Below are 23,346 nucleotides of genomic sequence, written 5' to 3'. Positions count from 1 at the left end.
GGCGTTGAGCTGCTCGTGTCAGTGTTTCTCTGATGCCATGACTGAGAAATACAAGATTCTTTAACAGGTAAGTTGGATTTCTTGCCTAGAATCTCCCCGGGCTGTTTACCTAAGCAATTCCCATGACGGTTCACTGTCTGTTCACGCTCTGAGCTGTTCTGTAGTTTCACTGGTACTGTGGAACAGGCTGCTCAAGAAAGAGTAGCTCCCTTTTGTGGACGGTAAGATTCCCCTTTGTTAGAAAATACTTTGGAAGTAGGTGATGCCTTGCTCAGATGAATAAATGCAGGAGGAGTTTTGGCATAAGAGGACTTCAAAAGTCTGGAAAACACTGGATACAGACAAAGTTTCTTGGAATACTCTTTTTTTACTTGTATGTATGCATGCACTTGTAGGTACTTACGTAGCTAGAGCACATCCAGTTCTCTTGCTGCTGAAACACACTATAGCATTGAGAATGCATTTTCTGTTGAAGGGAAGAGAGCTAACTTTGAGAGGAGATCATTGTTACTGAATGTTAACAAGATAAAGCAGCTGGTAAAAGAAAATTCAGACTTTCTTCACAAAAGTTAAATCTTAATCAGTGAAATGAAGAACCTCATATTTTATTCTATCTACGTTAAACCGTTTGAACTTATCAATATAGGTCAAAACCTTGCAGGACACCAGGCCGTAGTAAGTTTCCAGTAATGAGCAATCTTTCCCATCGCTTGTTTCCTTCCAGTCTTTAAATAACTCGTCCTCTTTCATGTTGGAAGAGGTGAAAATGAATTTATAGCAGCATCGATTGTAGCTGATGTGCTTCTCCCCAGAAAACCGAGAGCTGTGAATAGGAGTGATGCCAGCTTTTTTAGCACAGATTCCGACAAAGGTATCGGGGGGCACTGAAACTGGCACCTCCTTGGCGGCCACGTACACCTTGCGAGCGACGTCCTGGGACATGACGAAGGCGCTGCCATCGCAGTAATCTGGGTAAAACTCTTCCGAGTATTGATGGATGGGAACAAAGCCAGGGCTTTCGGGGTCTCTGTCGGGTACTGCGTGATGAATGACCCTCCCAATGTAGATGTCCTCTAGCTGTGTTAAGCTAAGCAAGTATCCAACCAGACTCGGAATACCGACAAACATGTCTTCATCTGTTTTAAGAATATACCTTGTATGGGGACAGAAAGTCACTGTCCACTCCACGCTCATGAACATCTTCTGTGTCTGCATCTCGGGAGAATCAATGAAACTGCCTTCAATAATGTCTCTGTGCTTTTGAGACTCTTCATTGATCTCCAGCTGGGTGGTTACTGAAGCCGGCTTTCCTAAAGCAAACAGAGTAAGGACAGCATAACCTCTGGTGTCTGTCACATTGCCCCATGTCTGCCTGATCACGTTGCGCCTTGTCCTGTTTTCTGGGCTACTGCAGACAAGAACGAGCAAAAATATCTCTTGGTCGACGCATGTTGCTGCACTGCTGACAGTGTAAGACAGATTGGCCTTTAGAGGATCCACATCTAACTTCCTGGCCCTCTCCCTGATTTCAAGAGTCTTTGCGTCGGTGTAAGAAAGAGGTAACGACCGCAGGAAGTATTCCTCCAGTAAATCAGCTCCAAAAAGCAGCATGTGGAAAAGCAAGAGATTAAAGAGAATGAAGCACCACTGGTGAGTCCGGAGGCTGCAGAGTGTCAGCTGGGGAGGAGAAGACATAGACGCTGAATTCTCTTGCTACTAGAACAGACAGACTTTCCTTCATTTTATAATATATTCATGCAAAACAGAATCATGACTTCTAGATTTGTGGTCTTATTATCAGTGTAAGGCTCTTTTCCTCCTAGAAACTTGAGCAACCCTACTTCTTGTGGCACAGTAAGATCCCAAGCTGAGAAGGACATTATCATGCTGTGGTTTAGAAGGCTCCTTTCTGTGCATCCATGCATGGAAATACCGAGGAATAACTCACTATCAGTATTTCCTGACTGTTTTTAACCTGTTACTGAAGGCCTGAGATGCTAATGAGGACCTGTAATGTTAATACGTGTCCTCAAAGGAGAGCCTCTGGTACTTGGCCTGACAGCACCGTATAAAAGCTGGCTGGTAATGAAAGGGAAAGCTGTCCCAGAGGGAGCAGCCTCGTGCTAGCCTCCACGCTGCGGCCGAGCACCGAGCCGAAGTGCTTACAGAATCACAGAATCGCGGAATTACCTGCATGGTGGTGGGAGTTCTCCCTGCAGCAGGGTCTGTGCTCATGGCGGAGGCAGTTTCTCCCTGGCAGAGGCTTACGGGGCACCACCTGTATCTGGGTCTGCGGGATTGAGTTACTGCCCGGTACCCACCTCACCTGCCTGCGGGGAGGAAAGATGATCCCAGGGGACGATCGCGTTGCAGCTGCATAAAACACAAAGCAAGCAAAACTCTAGCCTTTCCCTTTATTAGTTTCTGAGACTTGGTGTTGGGTGTCTGAGGAATGAAGAAATGAAGCAACTGCTAGGGCTGACGTGGTAAAAGGGGTCCCCTGCTCCCGTTCAGAAGCTGTGTGAGGTCCGCCAGTTTGCTTTTTACACCTGTGCCATTTTGGCGTTGGTTCCCCCGTTCAGGGCAGTTGACCCCTGCGCTGAGCACCCTGCATCTCCTGGGATGGAGGTTTGGTGCATGAACTCATGGATTTGCCTTGTGTGGGGGCCCCAAGGACGTGGAGGGCACCCTAAGGCTGTGGGCGCTGCTGGGCAGCCTGTCTCTAGCACACGGGAGTGCACCGAGCAGGGAGAGGGGTACAAAGAGGCTTTCCCTGTGCTGGGGTGGGAGCTGTGACCCCACTCCAGGCAAGGCACCTCGCTTTGCTCCCTTGATTGCTCCCGGAGCTGAGGAAGTGCAGGGCATCCTTTACTACCAGGCGTGTCTTCAAGGGGCCCCTCAGCAAGGCACGAAGAAGGGGCTGTGCAGGGGGAGCTGACGGTGCTCAGCCCGTGGCCAGGAGGCTGGGGATGTTTTGGTGTGTCCCCCCACCTCCTGCCGCTCCAGCATCCGTGTACTGAAGCGGGGATGTGAACCCTAACGAGCTGTGTTGGATGGTCCTTTGCTTTCTGTCTGCACATCATTCTGTGGTTTTAAATGACTGTATGGATTTATGCTTTTGTGGCGGTGGCATGTCCCGGTGACGAGCTGCGCTGATCCACCCCTGGACAGGCTCCTGCCTTCGGTGGTGGCCTCGGCTGCGCTGGAGCCTCCGCGTGTTAGTGTTGGCACAGCCGCGGGCTGCTCCGGAGCTGACTGGGCTGGGGAGCCGCAGGGGACTGGAAGTGCTGGAGGGGGAAGTGCCAAAGACACCACAAACAGGATGGAGGTGTCGGCAGGGGTGAGGGTTGGGTTTGGCAGCAGGTCTGCAAGCCGTGGGGCCTGTGGAGCACCAAGGGGGGAGAGGGGCTTGAGCGTCCCCAGCAGCCCCCGGGAAGGGGTGGATGGCGGCAACAATGCTGTTTGATGGGCAAATTGTGGCGGGAGGTGTCAGCCTTCATCAGCACAAGCGTGGGAGTTCCAGCCACCGTATGAGAGTAGAGAGAGCGTGATATTTTTTTTTTTTTTAAATTTTTGAAAAGATTTTTTTGTAGGTAAGGGTGCGTTTCTGTTACTGCATCCTTGGGTGAAAGAGTGCAAGGAGGATGCAGCGTTGCTGTCGTTCGCCTTAGCCACGCGCCTTGCGAGGGCTCAGGGTGTGATGCTCTGACCAGTGCAATCCTCCCTGAAACACCCTTTGGGGACTCTGCGTCAGCCAAATGTCCTAGGGAGATGGAGAAGAGTTTTGAATGCTGGCTTGGGGTGACCAAGGGTTAATCCCCCAGCTCTGGCTGGGCCCCTCAGCATTCCCAGCGCCTGCCCCTGGGTCTCTGGCAGCGTGGGGAGATCTTTCCCACGCATGTCAGGAAATCTGCATTGCTGTAGGAAGCTCCTGGAATTGCAGAAGAAACCAGGTCCCCAAAATGTGGTCACAGCTTGGAAGTGCACCATGCCCCCCTGGAAGATGGCCCAAACACACACAGTGTGTGTGTCCCGGCATGGACCTGGGCTTTAGGCTCTCCAAAACCAGCAAAAACTCCTTTCACAGAGCTGGTGTGTCAGCTGGGCTACAGCTTCATCGGGACCAGCCTCACAGTCATCGTAATCCTTGCAGAAGTTGTGCTTTGAAGCTTGGCAAGATGTCAGCACGGGAAGTGTCAGTTTAATGTGTTCTCTGAAATAAAAAGCTAATAAGAAAATGTTTTTCATGTACAATAATGTAGCACTACAGCCCCAGATACCCATTCTGGGAAAAAAATTCCTCCTTTGAAGATGCTCCGTCTCCAGCTAAACCATTTACTAAGCAAATAAATACCAGCATTTGAAACCACTTCCATTAAAAATATTGGCTTTCCCAATTGTGCGTTTTTAGAATAATAATAAAACCCACATGTGTATCATCCCTGTTGCAATTACGCACAGCGTGGTGCTTGCAGTACTTCTGAAGTCATTTCTTTAGCACTGCTTTGTGGCGGCAGCAGGAACTTCAAACAGCCGCCGATATCGCGTACATAAGATGAACGCTATCCATCCACAGCTGGGGCGCGGGCAGCTCTCGGACGTGGGGTTTTATTTATCCGAAGAGCCTGGCTGAGTCCTGCTGGGGAAAGCGGAGGAGGAGTAGACGGGGAATGACTGCTGAAGGGTAAAATAACTGATCTGGAGTGCCACAAACCCCCTCGGCTTCGGGGAGTTTGCCTGGGAGTGATCCCTCCATCGCCTTTAGAAACCCAGGCTTCAGGCAAACGTAACACACAGCAGTTAGGTATGACCTTATCTCACTTTTCTGACGGGTAAAGTCAAACAGGCTCAGGGAAAACCTCACTCCCAGTGGGATCCAAGAGTTCCCAGAAGCAGAGTGAATTCAGGATCCCCGGAGTGGCTGAAGTCAGGTCAGTCTGGGGAAAGGAGTGCTGTTCCTACAGCTTCACTCAAACCCTGAAAAATCTTCTGGGTGTAAATTAGGGAAACAACTGGGAAAGCAGGTTTTCCTGAGCCACAGGGCTATAATTTGCTTTATGTTAAATGTTTTCATGTTTTCCTTAAATTTTATGTCCAAGCAAACCTCATAACGGGAGCAGGGATGTACCAATAATGCTGTAGACAACTTGGCCTACCGTATGAATGGTGAGTGTTTAGACTGAAGGATGTTTGGGGTTTGGGTTTGGTTTTTCAGAGAGGACAGGGCCCTGAACCCCTGTGATATCCAGAGATAAAAGCAGAGATGCCTGCAGGGCAGTGGGAGATGCTCTTGGGCAGGACCAGCCCGGGGCTGGCACGGCGGGGCAGGCAGCTGCGGCGTGATGTGCCACAGGGAAGCAGCCGTACCCGCAGATTCTTAAAACGTCTCATAAAGTCTCCTGGCTTCCCTCCCAACGCTGTGAACATTTGGAATGGGGGAGCAGAGCCCGGCTTGTTTCAGTTCTGCTCAACTCCACTTCATGCAAATGCGAAGGCTTTGGATGACGCACCGTTCTCAGGCGATGGTGCAGGCGAGGGCGGGCGGATGGGATTTATTGGGGAAAACCAATGAAAATTGGTTTTTCCAATGTTAATTTGCTCAAATATAAAAGCTTGAGCTCTGTCTACCCCAGGTGCCCGTGCGGTTGCTCCGGGCTGTGCGCTGTCCTTCCCCGCAGGGCGGACACCCCTCTCCATCCCCACTCCGGTCCCCCCGCTCCCAGGCTCTTCCCAAAGGCTGGGTTGATTCCCGCAGGCAGGCTTTCAGATCTTCCCTCGACTGCTCCTGCTCCAGAGACGTGCCAGATCCTGTCTGTGTAGCCCAGCTGTAGGCAGGCGGTATTTCTCACATAAGGTCCTCATTCCACGAGGCATTCCCCGTGCTCTCGCCCAGCTACTTGTCTTATTTCAAGGGTCAGAGATGACCCATGTCACAAGGCATCCTGCGGCAGCCCTGCCAGTCCCCAGCCGGGATGCTCCTGGGAGCCCAAAGCACTTTCCCCGTGTTTCAAACCCTGCCCAAAGGGTCCCCTCTCTTTACAACCTGCCTTTTGCAGTGTTTCACCAGCACACACAGACCTGCTAGCGCGAGGGGCTGGGAAGGGACTTGTCTGGTTTTTAATAACAGCATCAGTTGCAATAAATAAAGGAAGACAATTCTTTTGGTCTTAGTCACCTAATAGCAATGTTATTGCTTAAAGATGATTCAGCTCTTACAGGCAATTCTTCACCTTAAGTTCTTCATGAGGCCTGGGAGATGATGGCAGAGAAGGCTTTAGAAGAGTTACACAGCATGCATTTCCTTTGGTTTTTGATATTCAACAACCCTTTGGGTGTTAAACGTAAGTAGAAAACTTAAAAACAAGCCAACAAACCGGAGCGCTGACACACTAGACAAATAGATTAGCCGCTCCTGGTACACCAATGAGGATGGCTTTTCTTCCTATTTAATGGCTCAGTTGACTAAGTTAAAAACATGTTTTTATAGCCAAGCTCCTAGCATTCATTTTTTCTTTGCATACATCAGTCTCGGAGTTACAGAGCTCTATCTTTTTGTATGGGTATGTTTGATTATTACTTCTTGAGTTTAATGACAGCTTTGACAACTAACTACCACTATATTCCTTGATAAAGACAGCCTAGACTCTCTGTGCATTCTGCAAGCGCTGCATTCAGCCTCAGAACTACTGAGCTAAATGTAAGCTGAACGGGGAGAGCACGAGCTTGTGAAAAATGCCGAGTTGCGAAGCCACAGGTCTCCAGCCCCTGGGCTGAGCCGGTTCCCGAGAGGTGGTCTCACCGCCAAGATGTCAGCTTGACCGAAAAGTTGCCTATTTTGCAGTGGACCAGAAGTTTTCCTCTCATTATTAATTTTCACAGTGTGCCGTGCAGGTTACTTTGCCCTGTAACAATCCCTGATGTTAGACCCAGGCTGTATTTGTGCCTGGCAAGTCTAGATTTCACATGAAATTCATTTGACACGCACAACATCCGAAGCGTCTGAGTCTTGAATGAAGCTCCGCTTTGATTAAATTCAGTCCACGCTTTGACAATATTTGCAGCTGGGAGCAGCTCAGGCGTTGCCGTGCCTGACTCCACGGCCGCTCTGTAGCTGCAGCGACGCTGGGCAGCAAGCTGGGGCATTTCTTCTGGGGAGCTCCTTGCCCCGGGTTGATGGGGGTGCATGTGTGTGGATGTGTGATGTACCCAAAAATGTAAAGCTTGCCCAAGGTTGTGGAGGGAAAGAGGAGCTGAGTGCAGGTCCTGGGGCTCGTGCAATGCCCCAGCCCATCCTCTCCGGGTCCCACGGTGCTGGATGGGTCCAGCCGCGCTCCAGCTGCGTGGAGCTGGGGGTGCTCTGGGGATGGGGCTGCAGCCAAGGCTCCCGCTGGCGGGGCCATCCCCCATCGTCTTCTTGGCAGGGGGTTATCAGGGAGCTGGAGCAGGACAAGGACACCCTCCGACATGAATCCTCACTTGGCTCCGGAGCACCGCGACGTGCTGGACTTGGGTAACGTGTTCCTCAGAAGATGACTTTCTCTCCCTCTTGCCTCTGACTCATCCCACTGTTGCCTCCCACAGATTTATTTATTGTTCTCCCAGACACAGAAACAGCAGAGCTGAGTCTCCGCCGCGCCGTGCCAGGCCCCTCCTTGGGCAGCCGGGGCCGCGATCTGCCGGGGGCGGCTGTGCCTTCCCCCTCGCTCGGCCCTTGGTGGGTCACAGACCGGGGGGTTGCCTCTCCCGGGAGCCCCGCACAAGACCCCCACGCTGGTCCCTGAGCCTGGCCTGCTATGGAGAACTCCTGTGTGTGCACATACAGCACGCAGCTGTGCAAATGGCACTCGGCGTCCCTGGATGTGCCCATTCCCCGGCGCTGCACGCTCCCTGCCCAGGAGGGAGACAGCCCCGCGGGCCACGTGCTCTCGCCCGCTCTGGGGTGCAGAGTGGGGTGCCGGGATGCTGAAGGGGTTCCCCAGCAGAGCCGCGGGGGCCGATGGAGTCAAGAGGAGGAGGCACAGCGTTGCAGTAGGTACATGAAATCCTGGTTGATTTTACTTTTTGTTAATACGATGACTGTTGGGAAATGAGGACTTGCAGCATCAATGGCATTTTGGCGAGTGCTGCAGCTGAAGGCAGGGAGGACCGCAGAAGCTCAGCCCAACCCGGTGCCTTTGCTGAGAGCTTTGGAGCGTGGGGCAGGTGTGACAGCCCCAAGGCAGGGACCCACAGCACCCTGCCTGACCCCCACGGCATCTCTGGGGCTGAAAGGCCAAGTGCCTGCAATATATTAATGATTAAAGACAATGTTAAATCACAGCAGCTGGGAAGACACAGTCTTTATCAAATGGTAGTGCTGGCTGGGACCCAAAAGGCCTAAAAGAGTTTCCAAAGAGACGTGATTGATCTTGCAAGCGTACGGACAGAGGGGAAGGGCAGCATCTCTGGTCGGTGCTCAGAAGGGCAGGTGGAAATAGGAGAGTGTGAAGAGAGGCCCCAAAATTGCCCAAAGGCTGGAGAAAAAGCCTTGGGGAGGAGGGAGGGCATGCAGCTTTTTGTGAAGAAAAGGAAGAGGTGTTTTGTGTTGCAATATGTTTTCATGGGGAGAAAGCACAGGATAAAAGCAGACTCTTGACCTAGTGGGAAGAGGCAGGCTTTGCCGTGGCTGGAAACTGCAGTCAGATGAACCCTCGTTAGGGTGAGGGGGTGTGGCTGATTAATGGCATGTGGGGAAGCCACAGGAAAGAAGTACTGAGGGAAATGTGGTGATCTCAGCATCCGCAAATGCCTTCCTAGAGGTCAGGCGGTCCTGGGGCTGGGCAGGGTGGGATGCTGGGGAAGGGATGGGAGGACCGGATCGGCCCCCGCTGGGCTCCAGCGCAGCCAGCTGTCCTCTGACAGGGAGAGTGCGAAACCGTCTTGCCTGATGCTGCTCGAGCGTGGCACCATGAGGGAGTGGAAATCCAACAGGGACCCTGGCCTGAACGTTCCCCTTTCCCAAAGGCACCCAGATCCCAAATGCATCCAGCCGTCTGGGCTCCTGCCTTGAGTTTGGGACAAAATCAGACTGTGCTCTGCCAAACGGCAGAGGAAGAACAAGCAAGCTTGGCCGGGGGGCTGACGCTAATACCCTGATGGCCAACGTCAGAGCATAAATAAACCCCATCCCTTGGTCATTCCCTGTTTTACAACACATGCTATGCCCTGGAATACTTCCTGGAGTTAAATAATAGCAGGGCAAGAAAAAATAACCGATGGGGAAGAAAGGAAAGTATTTTGCTTTTTATTCTGTTGACTACAGGTCGTAAAGCGGTCTGTTACGGAGGAGCCTCTTGGACCCGTTCAGCAGGAGAGGAAGCAAAGGCTGCAAGTCCAGCATGGCTGATCCGTGCTGGAGCTGGGAGCAGTCCCCAGGCAGGGGCTCTCCTTTCTCCGGTAGGGTCCCACCAAGTGCCGTCACCGGGACAGCTTGCCTCTGTGCCCAGCGGCTGGGCCCCTGCCTCAGCGTCCCCCCCGCTCTGCGGCGGGACTGGGGAGGCACCGGCGCCCTTCCCTGCACGGCTCCACGGCCAGTCCATGGCCAGTGGCAGCACCAGGGCAGAGTGCAGGTGGGACGGGGCCGACCTCACCGCTTGAGCTGCAGCGTCTGGGTGAGGATGTTCTCTTCTTCTGGCTCTTTCTCTTTCATTTTTCATTTCTCTTTTCCCACCATCCCCACCCCCCCGTAACTGTTTTAAATAATTCCTCCTCCACGCCTGTGTTATCACCCAGCATGTCAATACGCTGCTGTGCCACCCACCCCTCTCCTCGCAGAGCTGCACGTTAACATTTTGCACCAGATAATGTGAGGCAATTAGTGAATGAAGAATAACTTTCCTATTTAAAAGCATGACGGGTCGGGAAGCATCACACGGATGGATTGCACGGAGAGTATTAATTGCTTTTCTCTCAAATGCCTCTAGTGTAGGAGAGTCCATATGGAGAGAGAGGAGGAGGAAGAGATGCTGCGGGAGAAACAGTCTCTGGTCCTAGTGAGAAGCGTAAACCCCAGCACATCTGAGTGGGCACTTTCCTCTGGAGCTGGAGGCTGTGGCAGCGAACGGGCACCGCGTGCCGATGCATCACACAAGGGCTGGGGCTCCCGGGAGCAGTGGCTGGGGAGCGCAGGGGCTGGGGGGGCAGCCTGGGGCCGGGGGCTGCCTGGAGCTCTGGGAGCAGCGAGCTCCTGGCCCCGATGGCATCGCCCTCCCCCAGGGTCAGACTGAAGGGGGCTTTGGCATTTTGGGTGGCTGAGGTGGCAGAGGAGCGTTGCACAAGGCACAGGGGCTGCCTGGCCGCTGTGTTTCTGTGGGAGCATTTCCTCTGTAATAAACGGTTCTCCTTGGGGATCTCTGCTCACCTGCGCAGCGCTGGGATCCCATGGATTGGGACCATGGCGAACTCCCCAGCGCCCAACAGCGTGGACTCTGGAAAAGAAATTTAAAAAAGAAGCAAAAGAGGAGAGGAGTGTGCCAGAGCTGGGGCAGGACTGCTCCCCGGGGCCCTGCCACGGGCCGGCTCGGTCCCCTCCATGGCCCTGGGCCAGCGTGGGTCGTGGGTGCCCAGTGGGGGCCAGCGAGGAGGCTGCAGCGGCTCGCATCCAGCCCCCCGAGAGGGGGACGCAGCTTTGGGGCGCTTGGGGCTTGGCCACGTCATTCTGCATGGCACCTCCCGACTCCCGGCACATGGCATCCATGGGGATGAACTTCAACGGGGGGAGAAGGCACCCGGGATCCAGCCCGTTAACCCTTTCCCGGAGGTGGCCAGCCCGTTTCCAGCCTGCCCCTGGGGCGGGGCCGTGCCCGCAGCGGGGCCCTGTTGTTGCAGCGGGACCCCCTGGAAGATCAACGCTGGCGGCCCGGCCGCGCAGCACGGCACAGGAATTCCCCAGCAGGCCGGGGCTCGGCCGGCCTCTTTGCTTTCGGCGCAACCCCGGGGCGCAGCAGCGCTCAACACAAATATTTATACGACTAGTAGAAAATAAAATTAAAAAATAATAATAATAATAATAAATTAAAAAAGGAAAAAAAGGGCAAGACAAGACACCCCCCCCCCCGGGGAGGCGTGCGGGCAGAGGCGGGGGGCGAGAGGACGCGCCCGGTGCGGGGCCGGGCTCACCGCCCCGTGGCCCCGGCCCGGGCGGAGCGGGGCCGGTGCGGGGGGCGGCGGCAGGTGCCGGCGCGGACGGCAGGGGGCGCCGTGGCGCAGGGGGGGCCCGGCCGGGCCCCGGCGGCGGCAGCAGCAGCAGCAGCAGCAGCGCGGTGGCGGCTCCGGCCCCGCCGCTCCGCGCCATGGGCTCCCTCGGCGGGCAGCGCCGCCGCCGCGGAGGGCAGGGGGAGGAGGCGAGCGGGGCCGCCGCGCCGCCGCTCCGCCGGTGCGCCTAGGGCCGGCTCCGCCCGCCCGGTGCCCCGCAACTTCCCGGCACCTGTTGCTGCCCGCGCCCCGCCGGGCTCCCCCCCCCCCTCTCCGCGCCGCGGCGGCCGCCTCGTCCCCGGCATGCGGAGCGCCCGGCCGGCCCGCGGGCTGCTGCGGCGGCGGCGCGGCGCGCCGTGATGGGCGGCCGGGAGCGGGAGCGGGACGGCGGCGGTGGCTCTGCCCGCGGCCGGCAGCCCCCGGCCGGCGCCTTCGGCAGCGCGGGCCGCCCATGCTCTGCTCCGCCTCGCCCCTCCGGGCACCCGCGCCGCTTCGCTGATGCCTTTCTCGGGCGAAGAGCGGAGCCTGCAGGGGATCTACAAGCCGGCGGGGCCGGCGGAGGGCAGGGCGGCCGGCGGGGCGGCCGTCTGTACCGAGTGCTACACCAACCGCTCCTTCGTCTACGACGATGGCAGCGCCCACAGGTACCCCCCGGCGGGAGGCGGCGCGGGGCTGGGGGCTGCCGGCGGGGGTCGGTCCGGGGGGGGGCCCCGGGGGCTGCCTGTGCCGCCGTCGTGGGGAGCCGCGGGGCTGGGGGAGCCGTGCAGAGCCGGGGGGGGCCCTTCCCTCCCCGCCGTCCGCGCCCGGGGGGGCCGCGCCGCCGCCGGGACCCCGCGGGGGGAGCCGTGCCGGGCCCGGCAGGACCCTCGCCCCGCGTTCCCACCGCCCTTCCCATGCCCCGAGCCCGGAAGAAAAGTTTCCGCGACAGTTCCCGGCCTGGCTGGGGTCCCCTGCGGACGCCCCTCTGGGTAACATCGCCTTGGGAATGGAGTAGCTGGAGGCTGCCTGGGTACGGGGGGTGCTTGGAGATCCCCCAGTTGCTCCCAGTCATATCTTTCACTGGAAAAGAGTCGATGGTGCCCCTCTGTCGTGCCTGGCACGGACTGAGGCGGTGCTCCGTGGTGTGCGGGTCAGGCGGTGTTTTGGAGGAGCTGGTTTGGCTGAGCCCTGAAGCCACCCCAAAGCCAGAGGACCAAAATGCAGGCGGGCGAAAGGCTACATTTCCATAGGTGCATCGCAGCCCACGCTCCGGCTTTGGGCTGTTTTTATGCCAAAGTTATCCCTCCAGTACGAGGGAGGGGCTGCGGTGTAGAAGTGAAGAGCTGCTCAAAGGGGATCCCAAGGACCCAATGCCACTGTCCTCTTGTGCGCAGGCAGCAGCAGATGTGTCTCACAAGGGGATGAGTGCTTGTTGGTGAAGTATCCCAGCTGTTCCTGATAACTCCTTTATTTCATCATTGATCTGATTATATTTACTAGCGCGGCTCTTCTGACTGTCACACTCATCAAATAGCTTAACTGGGCAAATGAAGTGTATTTATCAATTCATTCTTGGCAGATAAGGACCTTGGCTGGGTTTGTGCCCTGGGCTGGTCAGCTGGGGCTTTTTATGTTGACATCTGCTCGCTATGAGTTAGGGAGACCATCTTTTATTCCTAAAAGCCTACATGGAAAAAGAAGGAACAGCCTATTCGGTGAACTCTTTAACTTTCAGTACATCGCCACTGACTGGGTAATCGGTAAAATCCTTGAATATTTGTTCTTGGGATTAAGTGCCTCAACATTTCCCCTGCTATCCTCTCTGTCAGAGGCACAATGTCTGATGTGGCCAAGGCACCGCGGTGCCTTGGGAGCCAGGACCACCTAACTCCCAAGAACACCATTCGGTTGCCGTGGGCATGCCAGGGTGGCTGCGGAGCCCTGGGGCCTTCACCAAACCCAATTTCCTCATTTCGCAGCTGCACTCGGTGTGTTTGCAGAAGGTCCTTGAGGAGGTTATTGAATGCATCTGTGTTGGGGGGGAGATCAGGGATCAGGCTAGAGACTGCAGCTCGCGGAGGGTTTGGACTCCAATGTTACGGGAAAATGATGAGTTGCTCAGCTCAGACAGCAGTTATTGCTCCTTATTACTTACACTGCAGTACTGCTCGGGGTCATTTATCCTCATCTAATGCACAACAACAAAATCCTTGTCCAAAGGTCTTCCCCTCTGTCTCTTCCAATCTGAATAGAAGAGCTTTGTTTTCTAATTATTATCATACAGCTCAATGTGTTTCTAACCCCCTCTGGCTCTGGAGAGGTTGAAATGCCATTGCTTTCCGTGGCTTGTCTTGCCTGCCTCTGCGTTCAGCCCCTTTGCTGCCCTTCCAGAGATATTGAACAAGCTGGTTGGAGCCCTCAGGACTTGGCAGCTTTGTCCGTAGCTGCCTGTTTCCCCAGCTCCAGCTCGGAGCAGCCTGGATGTATTTTTTCAGTGCTGTTCAGCTGAAGAAGCAGAAAATGATTGTTGTAAAACGGCTAAAGGAATGTGCAGGGACAGGCAGAGCAATAAGCACCATCTCCCCCATTAGGTGACCCCAGGACTGATCTGCTGTTTGCTTGCCTCTTCTGCAGCTCGGACTGGGGATGCGCAGCCCCGTTCAGCGGATGGTCATCCACATTTAACAACCTGCTGTCACTCAGCCTCTGCTGAGTACAGAGAATCTGTACAAGATTTTCTCCCTCACCTCCCGTGGGTTTTACTCTGTTCAGTTGAAAGGGCCGTGAAGGCAGCACCCTGCCCGTGTCTAACACGGGGTTTGCATCTGACGGGTGCGCGGTCCCCGGGGGGACCAGGGCTCGGAATCCTACGCAGGTTCCTCAGCTTCTCTCTGCTCTGTGCTTCCAGGCATATACTCGTAGCTGTAGGTGTGATGGCAGACAAGCAGACCTGTCACCAGAGGTGTGTGTGAAGGATGCGAGAGCCAGAATATATCTGAGCAGCAAAGATGGATAACATGTAAAATGTACCTTCTAGTACAAGTTCAAGGGGACTTCAGCTGGGCTGGCTGCATTAAAATGAATGGAAGCCTCAATCGTCCCCTTGCTTCGCAAATCTAGAAATGGCTTAAAAGCTGTTGAAGAGAAATCCCATCTTCTCAGTTGCCTGAGTGTGCAGGCGTGGGTGTAAATGTCTGTGTGCTTTCTCCTGGCCCTCTTTATAAGGGGACAATTGTCCTGAAAGTCCCTTCCAGTCGGAAAGCAAGGGGTTAACTGTAAAAGCACTTGAAAGTATGTTTAGAGAGCAAATACGCATTTCTGGCACCCAGAGGGTACAAATAGCCTAAATTTTACTTTCCTACCTCGTGGGAAATCTGGGTAAATGTTTGTACAAGGATCTAGTCCGTCACTTAGGGGAATACAGGATTTCCTCCGGCCAGCAGCTCTGCTTCCTCTGCCTTGTCCATGTAAGGGCACTCTGGTAAGAAGCAGTGATGGATGAGCGGCCATATGGAAGGGCTCATGCAAAAACATCCTGCACAAGTAAGGGGGCCTGCGGGAGAAGGAGAGATGTGCAAGAGGAGACTTGGTTTTTCCATCCGCTACCCACCGCTACTATGGCTTATTTAAGAAGAAAATGGTGAAAGAAGACGACACGCACGATGACACCTGGAGAAGCTGTTTAGGAAGATCGCATCTTTGCATTAGACGTAGGTGGCTTTTCTCATGTCTGTTTTTAATGTCTCTTACAGGAGGTCTGTCTCTCTGCTAGACTGCAGTGCTTTGCTTAGGTTCAGTGCTGCTGTTCATACTTGGAGTAAACAGGAGATGTCCTGTGCCGAGCGGGGCGGGGTCGGGTACCTTGGCGTGGGTTTGGGAGTGGGACGTGGAGGGAAGGTGGGGCTCAGCCGGAGCGGCTGCTCCATGCAAGTGCGTGAGAAGCCGAGGTTGGGGGCTGGAGAGCAGCAACCAGAGAGACCCGGGAGTGCCGCTGGCATGGCAGCTCTGGAGGTGCTGACGGAGTGCCAGCTAGAGAGGGCTTGGCTTGATAGGGGCTGTGCTACGGAGGGGTCTGTCCTCAGTCCCACCTGACTGGGCAGCCAGGACAGATCATACTTTCTAGCCCTAGAAATCACAGCAAGATCTGGAGCAGAGGCAGCAAGGTAGAAAATGCCTATAGGCACCTTCTGCCGCTCTGGTCAAAGCCTCTGTCTGAGTCCAAAGCCAGCTGTTTGCCTGCTGCCCTCGCTGAACCCGAGGTGATCGGTGGGTTCCCAGGGCTGTGTCTGTATGAGAGTGCTTGGGAAAGTTGATCTGAATCCATGATATGAACGCAAAAGAACCCCAAACAACCCCAAACATTGATTAAATGGGATTCTTGTTCAGTGTGAACACTCATCCAGACCCGGGTTCTCTCTCCCATGGCTTCTCCTGCTACACTTCAGATGTATCAGGTGGACTGTCTCAGTTGAGCACAAGGATGGTCCCTGCAGCTGAAAGCTTGATGTTGTCTCTTGAGTTTTCCATTTGCTGGTAATGAATGGGAAGATGCTTCTTTGGCAGAGCTTGCACTGAACCAGACTCTGTAGCTAATTAATAACCAGTTCCTCCAGGCAAGATTACTAGCTTAGACATTTATCAGCTTCCAAAAAGTCAACCTTGTGGATTGCAACAACTGTTGCTCTGGCTGCCCATGGGCATCTTGGCCTCACTGTTCCAGGAGCAATTGCAATAGGGAGCCATAAAACTACAGGGCCAAACACCCTATATTTTCAGAGTGTTTACGTAGCTGAGATAAGAAGGACTTCTGCTCTTGTTTTCCTCAGCTGATTAGGAAAGGGAAGCATGTGGCTCTGGCAGGAGTCTGAAATTCAGAGCTCGACGGGGCTGTCAGCAGGTGGTGCTGTGAAAACTGCCGCAGGAGAGCACCCTCCAGCACACCTGGGACAATGGGAAGAGATTTTGGGAACCCCCTGCTATTCCGTTTAATGAAGAACCCCCCAACATGCTGATTGTCCTCCTTAGAAACTGCCGTTGGCTTCTGGCATGGCTGAATGTCACCCTTTGCTGCAGAACAGCAAAGTAGGTCATTGCCTGTGCTCAAGGCTCTTTCTGCTCTGCAAAAATATTTACAGCATCTATTTGAATCCTTCCAGTTCTCCATCAGTGACCTCTTCCTGACCTCCACGCCTGGTTCCCAAGTGCTGCACACAATTTGTTTTGGAGCCTGTTAGCGTTTCTCTTGCATCCGTGCCAAACTGTGCCGGAGTGTGTCATGTCTCATTCATCCTCCTCATGAATAAAAACAGGCAAAGAGCCATACTAGGACTGAGCACAGGTGCCTCTGGCCTGGCGTCCTTTGACAGTGGCTGGTGACAGGGACACAGGGCAGGTACAAAGCAACCCTTCCCGGGGCTGTACTGCTGCAGCCCGTCGGATCGGGATCCAGAGCTGGAGGCTGTACCCAGCGCTTGTGCTTAGAAGACGTGGGTGGATGCCTCCCCTGGGATTTGTCTGGTCCCTCTTGAACCCACTGGCTCTTTCTGCCTCTGCAAGAGCATGTCACTTCTCTGATGCAGCTGCTGTGTGTGAAAACATGCTGCGTTTCCTTTGAGCCTGCTGCCCTGGGTTCCTACAGCTCTTGGGATGTGCTGGCTCCCTGGTCATCCGCTCTGATTTCACCTGCCTTTCTGCATGTCTCTTACCAGGCTAAGGACTCCTCCTGCTCTATTTAGTCTTTCCTTAAACAAAATGATTTATAACCCTGCTGTTGTCTCCGTTGCCCTTCTCTGTGCCTTGTCATCTCAGAGGAGGGGAACCCGAACCGTGTGTGGCTCCGCAGTGGGTTTAGCTGTAGTATAACAGCCTCTCCTAATGTTTTGGGTTTTGACCACCACTGACAGTCCACTGTTGGCTTTGTTGTATTATCTAGTGACTTTGGCTCTTTTCTGAGTGCTAATTTGCAGACCTTCTAATGCCTGTGCAGGAAGGTGATTTTCCCCCCTCCCCTCTGGATTAGGTGGCATTTATTGATGCTAATTTTTGTCTGACATTTTATCATCGGGTCACTCAGTGCTGCATGATCCTCCTGCAACTCTTTACAGTCAGGTTTAGGTTTGACCGTACTGGGTAATTTGCAGTCATCACTATCACTTCTGAATTCACAGAACAGCAGAGAGCCTTGTGGGACCCCACAGAAAATGTTTGCCTCAGTGTTCCTCTTCTGTTTGCCTCCTGTCTTCTAATCCAGGAGACATCCCCCGCTTCGTCCCATCACATCCTGGTCTGGCAGGTGGGTTGATAAGCCTGCCTCTCGGGGTTCATTTCTGTAAGTCTTTGCATCCTTGAACAGTGTGAAAAGACTCTTCCTCCTCCCACATCTCTCTATTATTTTCTGCTTTCAATAGACGGGAGTGTTCTGCAGGGGTCTGGAGCGCGGAGAAGTTTCTTCGCCACGCTTCATCTCTAGCTGCTGATAGCTGTTTGGGGCTGTGCAGAAGGGAGAATTTTCCCAGCAGATCATTAGCAAGAATTAGCACTTTCCTGATCTTGCAGCCTTTTTTTTTGACGTGAGCCTGAAAAATGCTGGGCACTGGCAAATTTGGCAGAGGGTGTAAGAGCTTGGGGTGAGGGGGGAGTGAGACACTGCCAGGATCATGTGCCGTGGGATACCAGATACACTCCTGTGAATAATGATCCTAGAGAGTAACGAGCTCTGCCTTGAGAGCATCTCCTTGCTCATCCTGATGAGAGCTGGGAACAGATAGCATTGTCCTGTTTGCAAGCGGTCATCTACCAAGGCAAAGGGTTTTGGCTGGTTCCCAAGGTGGAGTGGGTGACATTGGTCCCAGAAAAGCTCCATGTGGGAGGGGAAGCCCCAGGAAAAAACGGATTGAGCAACAGCAAGAGGGCAAAGGACTTTTAAGCCTCGCTTTAGCTAGAGGTGAGCTTTTTTGTCCCCCCGGGCTGGAGGAAGGAGGGCCGCCACTGCCTGTGGAAGGGTGCACTGGCAGGAGTGAGGCTGTGATGGAGCATTAGGATTTTTGGGGGGCCAAGAAGGGTCCTTGTGGCAGAATTATAACTGGCCAAGACCCACGTAGCTTTCTGGCCTTCCTCACGATGCCAGCTGCGGGAGCAGGGACCCATGGGACAGCCGAGGGGTGAGTCTGGGCGGTGAGCATAGCCGCACTGGGATAAGCGATACCCAATGGCTGTGAATAGAGGAGTGGCTGAGGTACTTGCTGTAGCGTCAATAGGAATTATATTCCCCTTTCTAAGCAGGTAATAGTAGAGGGTTGGCTGTTGGCTCCAGGAACAGAGCCGGAGGCTGTGACAAGTGAATTGCTCTCTTTTTAGTTTAATAATCTGTTTAGGTTTAAGATTTTCATGGTTGGTTGGCACGAATCACGAGCCTGGTGTTATCCCTGTGTGCAAGAGCACCCTGTCGTTAAAGGCCGGGTGATCTCCCAGGGGAGTCTGGTGTGCACAGCCTCCAAAATCCCCATCGGGACTGATGGGGCCTCGCAGTGAAAACACATTAGTGAGGGATCGTTTCTTACTTCCAGCAGCGTGAGTCCTTGTTGCTTGATTTCTTGACCATCGGGGATGATTCTGCTTTGAAATGAACTTGCATGTGCTCCCAGGCTGCCTTGCAAACCCAACACCGTGATAAGGAAAAAAGGGTCACGTCCTTGCTGGGGAAGGGCCGGGTGCTCTGGGAAACCTGCTCCTCAGCATATAGCTCATACAAGGAAGATATGGTTTAATGTTGTAATCCATAAATAGCCCTGGAGATCGCTGGGTCAGGAATTTCCCGGCAGGGTTAGTGACCTTGGTACAGCAAGCTGAGTGTGTTTCGGATTTGCCCCTCCTTCCGAGGTTGTTCATGGCCGAGATGCTGGCAGGAGCGCTGTGGGTGCTCCTGAGCTTGTCCCTGGTGGGAAGAGTCGGGCTGGATGGGTGGCTGCAGGCAGGGCTTGGCCGGAGTGTCATGCCCGTCCTGTCCTTGGGTTTGCTTCCCCTGTGGAGTTGGATCTTCACCTCTGGAGGAAGGCGAGTGAGCGAGGTCCTGCCAGTCCTCCTGCGACTGGAGCCTTCCCGGCTGCAGGAGCAAGGCCCTCGGAGACCTCTGCCCAAGGGCGTTGGGATGGGGAGCAGAGCTGTGGCCTTAGGAAAGCCCAGGCTGCTTCCCTGCACCAGCCGGTGCAAACACTTTCTTCAGCTTTTTCTTTTGGTACTACTTAATATTGCCAAGCAAAGAAGAGGAGATAAGTGCCTTTTCCTTCCAGGAGGCTCTTTGAGAGAGGCTGAAGCCTGTTTGCTGCCAGAAGTCGGGGGATGTTTTTTGAATTGCAGCATGTCTGCAATGCAGTCTTGCTAAAGGGCAGGGGTTTGGGGTTGCTGTGGGTGTCCTTGGTGCACGCCTTCTCCTGTGCTCCTCACCTCCCTCCCCATCCGCCCTCCCCTGCCATCTCCAGCCTGTTCTTTGTCCCACGTGTTTGCAGCTGTCTCACAAACCTCTGCAAAAGGGAAGGATGGGACATGCAATGCCAAAAGTAAAATAGCAAGGGTTAAACTGGAAACTTGGTGTGGAAAGGGCTCCCAAGGCCGTGGGTGTACCTTCTGTCCCCTCCCCACCGTGGCACATACCTGTGCCTCTGGCAGAGGAACAGGGAGCGGGAGCGCAGGGGCTGGAGGTGGGTGGTCAGGAAGGCGCTGGGAGCAAGTCGGTGCGCTGCAGAACAAGGTGCACGTCAAGAGACGAAACCTGGCCATGTGCCGCCATCTCGCTTCACTGGCATGGCAGCCCCAGCCCAGGCTTGAGGAGAGGGAGCTGGTCCCCTCACCTGCCAAAAACCATGTCAAGGGTGTGTAGGATGTGCTTCCCCCCCCCTCCTTTCTCCCAGTGTTATTTAGGCTTTGCAGTCACCGGGGACATCAGTGTGACTTTTTACCTTCACCTCTGTTGGAAACACCCCCAGCACTGCCCGGGCCCTCCCTGCAGGATGCTCTTGCCCCGTGGAGCAGGAGGAAGGAGCCGGCTGCGGCTCGCTCCTCCCGGCTCCCTCGGCAGGCACACCGATGGGTAGCTTCACCGGCCCCCCAGCCGTCGGGGCTGGAGGAGCCGAGGACACTGCCTGTGCCACTCATATGCTCAGTGTGCTGCTGTTGGGATCAAAGAAGAGTGCAACGACTTCTCAGCGGGGCTTTGCCTTCCCTGAGTTTTGCCCTGTTGTACAAAGCGTACATGTGCATCAGGCCAGAAGGGAATGGGCAAACATGGGGCTGAATTGCTAATAGGGGGTTGTCTAATAAGAAAAAGGGCTCTGGACCTGGAAGGTACAATTTTGACTTTTATCTTCTAGAAAATAGCATTGCCAGTGGGGGGAAGGCTTGTGGAGCTTTGCACTGACTCACACTTCCTGTTCATTTTCAACGTGAAATACACAAAATGCTAATTTTTCCATGAGGCCTGTGGTGCTAAATTGCCTCCACACGTTGAAAACGAAGCGATGGATGGATTTGTCACAGGGCTCAGCAGTTCTGTGGAAGTTCTGAATAACAGCAGCCCCTGATGTGGACAGTCCAACTGTCCATGGAGGTGCAAATTTGGATGCCGTGGTTTAAGCCCAGCTGGCAACTAAGCACCACACAGCCGCTCACTCACTCCCCCCAGGTGGGGTGGGGGAGAGAACCAGAAGAGTAAAAGTGAGAAAACTCGTGGGCTGAGATAAAAACAGTTTAATAGGTAGAGCAAAAGAACACTGCGCGGAGAAGCAAAGCGAAAGAAGGAATTAATTCACCACTTCCCGTCGGCAGGCAGGTGTTCAGCTATCTGCAGGGAAGCAGGGCTCTGTCACGCGTAGCGGTTGCTCGGGAAGACAAACGCCATTACTCCGAATGTCCCCACCTTTCTTCTTCCTCCCCCGGCTTTATATACTGAGCATGATGTCATATGGTATGGAATATCCCTTTGGTCAGTTGGGGTCAGCTGTCCCGGCTGTGTTCCCTCCCAACTTCCCGTGCACCCCCAGCCCACTCGCTGGTGGGGTGGGGTGAGGAGCAGAAAAGGCCTTGGTGCTGTGTGAGCCCTGCTCAGCAGTAACTAAAACATTCCTGCTTTATCAACATTGTTTCCAGCCCAAATCCAAAACACAGCCCCATACAATCCAAAACACAGCCCCATACTAGCTGCTATGAAGAAAGTTAACCCCATCCCAGCCAAAACCAGCACATTCTCCACCCCTTATTCCATACCATTTACATCATGCTCAGGTCTCACACCATCCAAAACGTTCTCATTCCCTATCATCGCCCTTCCCATCCTTTGATATAGTACACAGATATCCTTCCCTTAGTCTATGGACCACCCCGGTGAAATATTTGTAAAATGTCCATAAATGTCCATTGAGTTCATGTAGTCCATAACTTTGGGCTCCATCTGTTATGGTGGTCACTCAGGAGAGAAGAGGTGTTGTATTGCATGGAGTTATTGGGCACCACAGCTAGCTCAGGTTGGGTCACTGCTGCACTTGCACTGCTTCTTGTAAGGCTTGTCCTCAATTGGTTCAGGTGGTTCCTGCTATAGTAGTTCCTGTAACATATAACTCAAATCATGGATTAGTTTCACCCAGAATTAAATTACCTTGAGGTACACACTGGACTTCCCCATTCTTCTGCATTACCCACCAAGTGCACCCAGGTCCTTGAGCAAAAACAACCCCGCGAATAGGTTTACCTTTTCCTGAGGAAGGAATAACCCAGACTGTTTTTCCCAGCAAGTTCCTTATATGTACTACGGGAATCTTATCTCCTTCCACAGTGTGCAGGGGTTTTGATTGGGCAGGGCCAGGTCGACTGGCAGAGCCTCTAGTGTTAACTAGCCAAGTGGCTTCTGCTAAATGTGTATCCCAATGCTTAAATGTCCCAGCACCCATTGCTTTCAGTGTAGTTTTTAATATTGCGTTGTATCGTTCAATTTTCCCGGAGGCTGGTGCATGGTAGGGGATGTGATACACCCAGTCAATGCCATGCTCCTTGGCCCAGGTGTTAATGAGGTTGTTTCGGAAATGAGTCCCGTTGTCTGATTCAATTCTTTCAGGGGTGCCGTGTCGCCATAAAATTTGCTTTTCAAGGCCCAAGATAGTGTTCCGGGCAGTGGCATGGGTCACGGGGTATGTTTCCATCCATCCGGTAGTTGCTTCCACCATTGTAAGCACATGCTGCTTCCCGTGGCGGGTTCGTGGTAGTGTGATATAATCAACCTGCCAGGCTTCCCCGTATTGATATTTCAGCCATCGTCCTCTATACCAAAAAGGCTTCAGCCGCTTAGCTTGTTTGATTATGGCACATGTTTCACATTCATGGATAACCTGTGCAATGGCATCAATAGTCAAGTCCACCCCTCGATCACGAGCCCATTTGTATGTTGCATCCCTTCCTAAATGTCCTGATGTGTCATGGGCCCATCGAGCTATAAATAGCTCACCCTTATGTTCCCAATCCAGATCCACCTGAGCCACTTCAATTCTAGCAGCTTGGTCCACCCGCTCATTGTTTCGATGTTCTTCAGTGGCACGACTCTTGGGTATGTGAGCATCTACATGACGTACTTTTACAACCAGGTTCTCTACCCGAGCAGCAATATCTTGCCATAATTCAGCAGCCCAGATGGGCTTACCTCTGCGCTGCCAGTTGCTCTGCTTCCATTGCTGTAGCCACCCCCATAGGGCATTTGCCACCATCCATGAGTCCGTATAGAGATAAAGTACTGGCCATTTCCCTCGTTCAGCAATATCTAAAGCCAGCTGAATGGCTTTCACCTCTGCAAACTGACTTGATTCACCTTGTCCTTCAGCAGTTTCTGCAACTTGTCGCGTAGGACTCCACACAGCAGCTTTCCACCTTCGATGTTTTCCCACAATACGACAGGATCCATCTGTAAACAGGGCATATTGCTTCTCAGTCTCTGATAATTCATTATACAGAGGGGCCTCTTCAGCACGAGTCACCTCCTCTGGTGACAGTCCGAAGTTTCGGCCCTCTGGCCAGTCCATGATCACTTCCAGGATTCCCGGGCGGTCGGGGTTTCCCATCCGAGCTCGTTGCGTTATCAGTGCAACCCACTTACTCCAT

At 53.8% G+C, this 23,346-nt stretch overlaps 1 protein-coding gene across 1 annotated transcript; it reads right to left on the bottom strand.

Annotated features, from left to right (window-relative positions):
- Positions 1-576: 576 nt before the first annotated feature.
- B3GALT9 (beta-1,3-galactosyltransferase 9) lies at positions 577-1,695 on the bottom strand. The gene has a single exon (XM_009817318.2). It carries the CDS (start codon positions 1,693-1,695, stop codon positions 577-579), a length of 1,119 nt encoding a protein of 372 aa, XP_009815620.2.
- Positions 1,696-23,346: the final 21,651 nt, after the last annotated feature.

The sequence above is a fragment of the Gavia stellata genome, chromosome 24 (genome assembly GCF_030936135.1).
Source record: "Gavia stellata isolate bGavSte3 chromosome 24, bGavSte3.hap2, whole genome shotgun sequence".
Taxonomy (NCBI): Eukaryota; Metazoa; Chordata; class Aves; order Gaviiformes; family Gaviidae; genus Gavia; species Gavia stellata.
Note: the sequence above shows the minus strand (reverse complement) of the source record. Positions and strands in the feature narration are given on the sequence as shown.

Bases quoted from the DNA above. Each gene is read 5' to 3' on its own strand.
- B3GALT9 (XM_009817318.2), bottom strand. From the start codon at position 1,695: ATGTCTTCTCCTCCCCAGCTGACACTCTGCAGCCTCCGGACTCACCAG.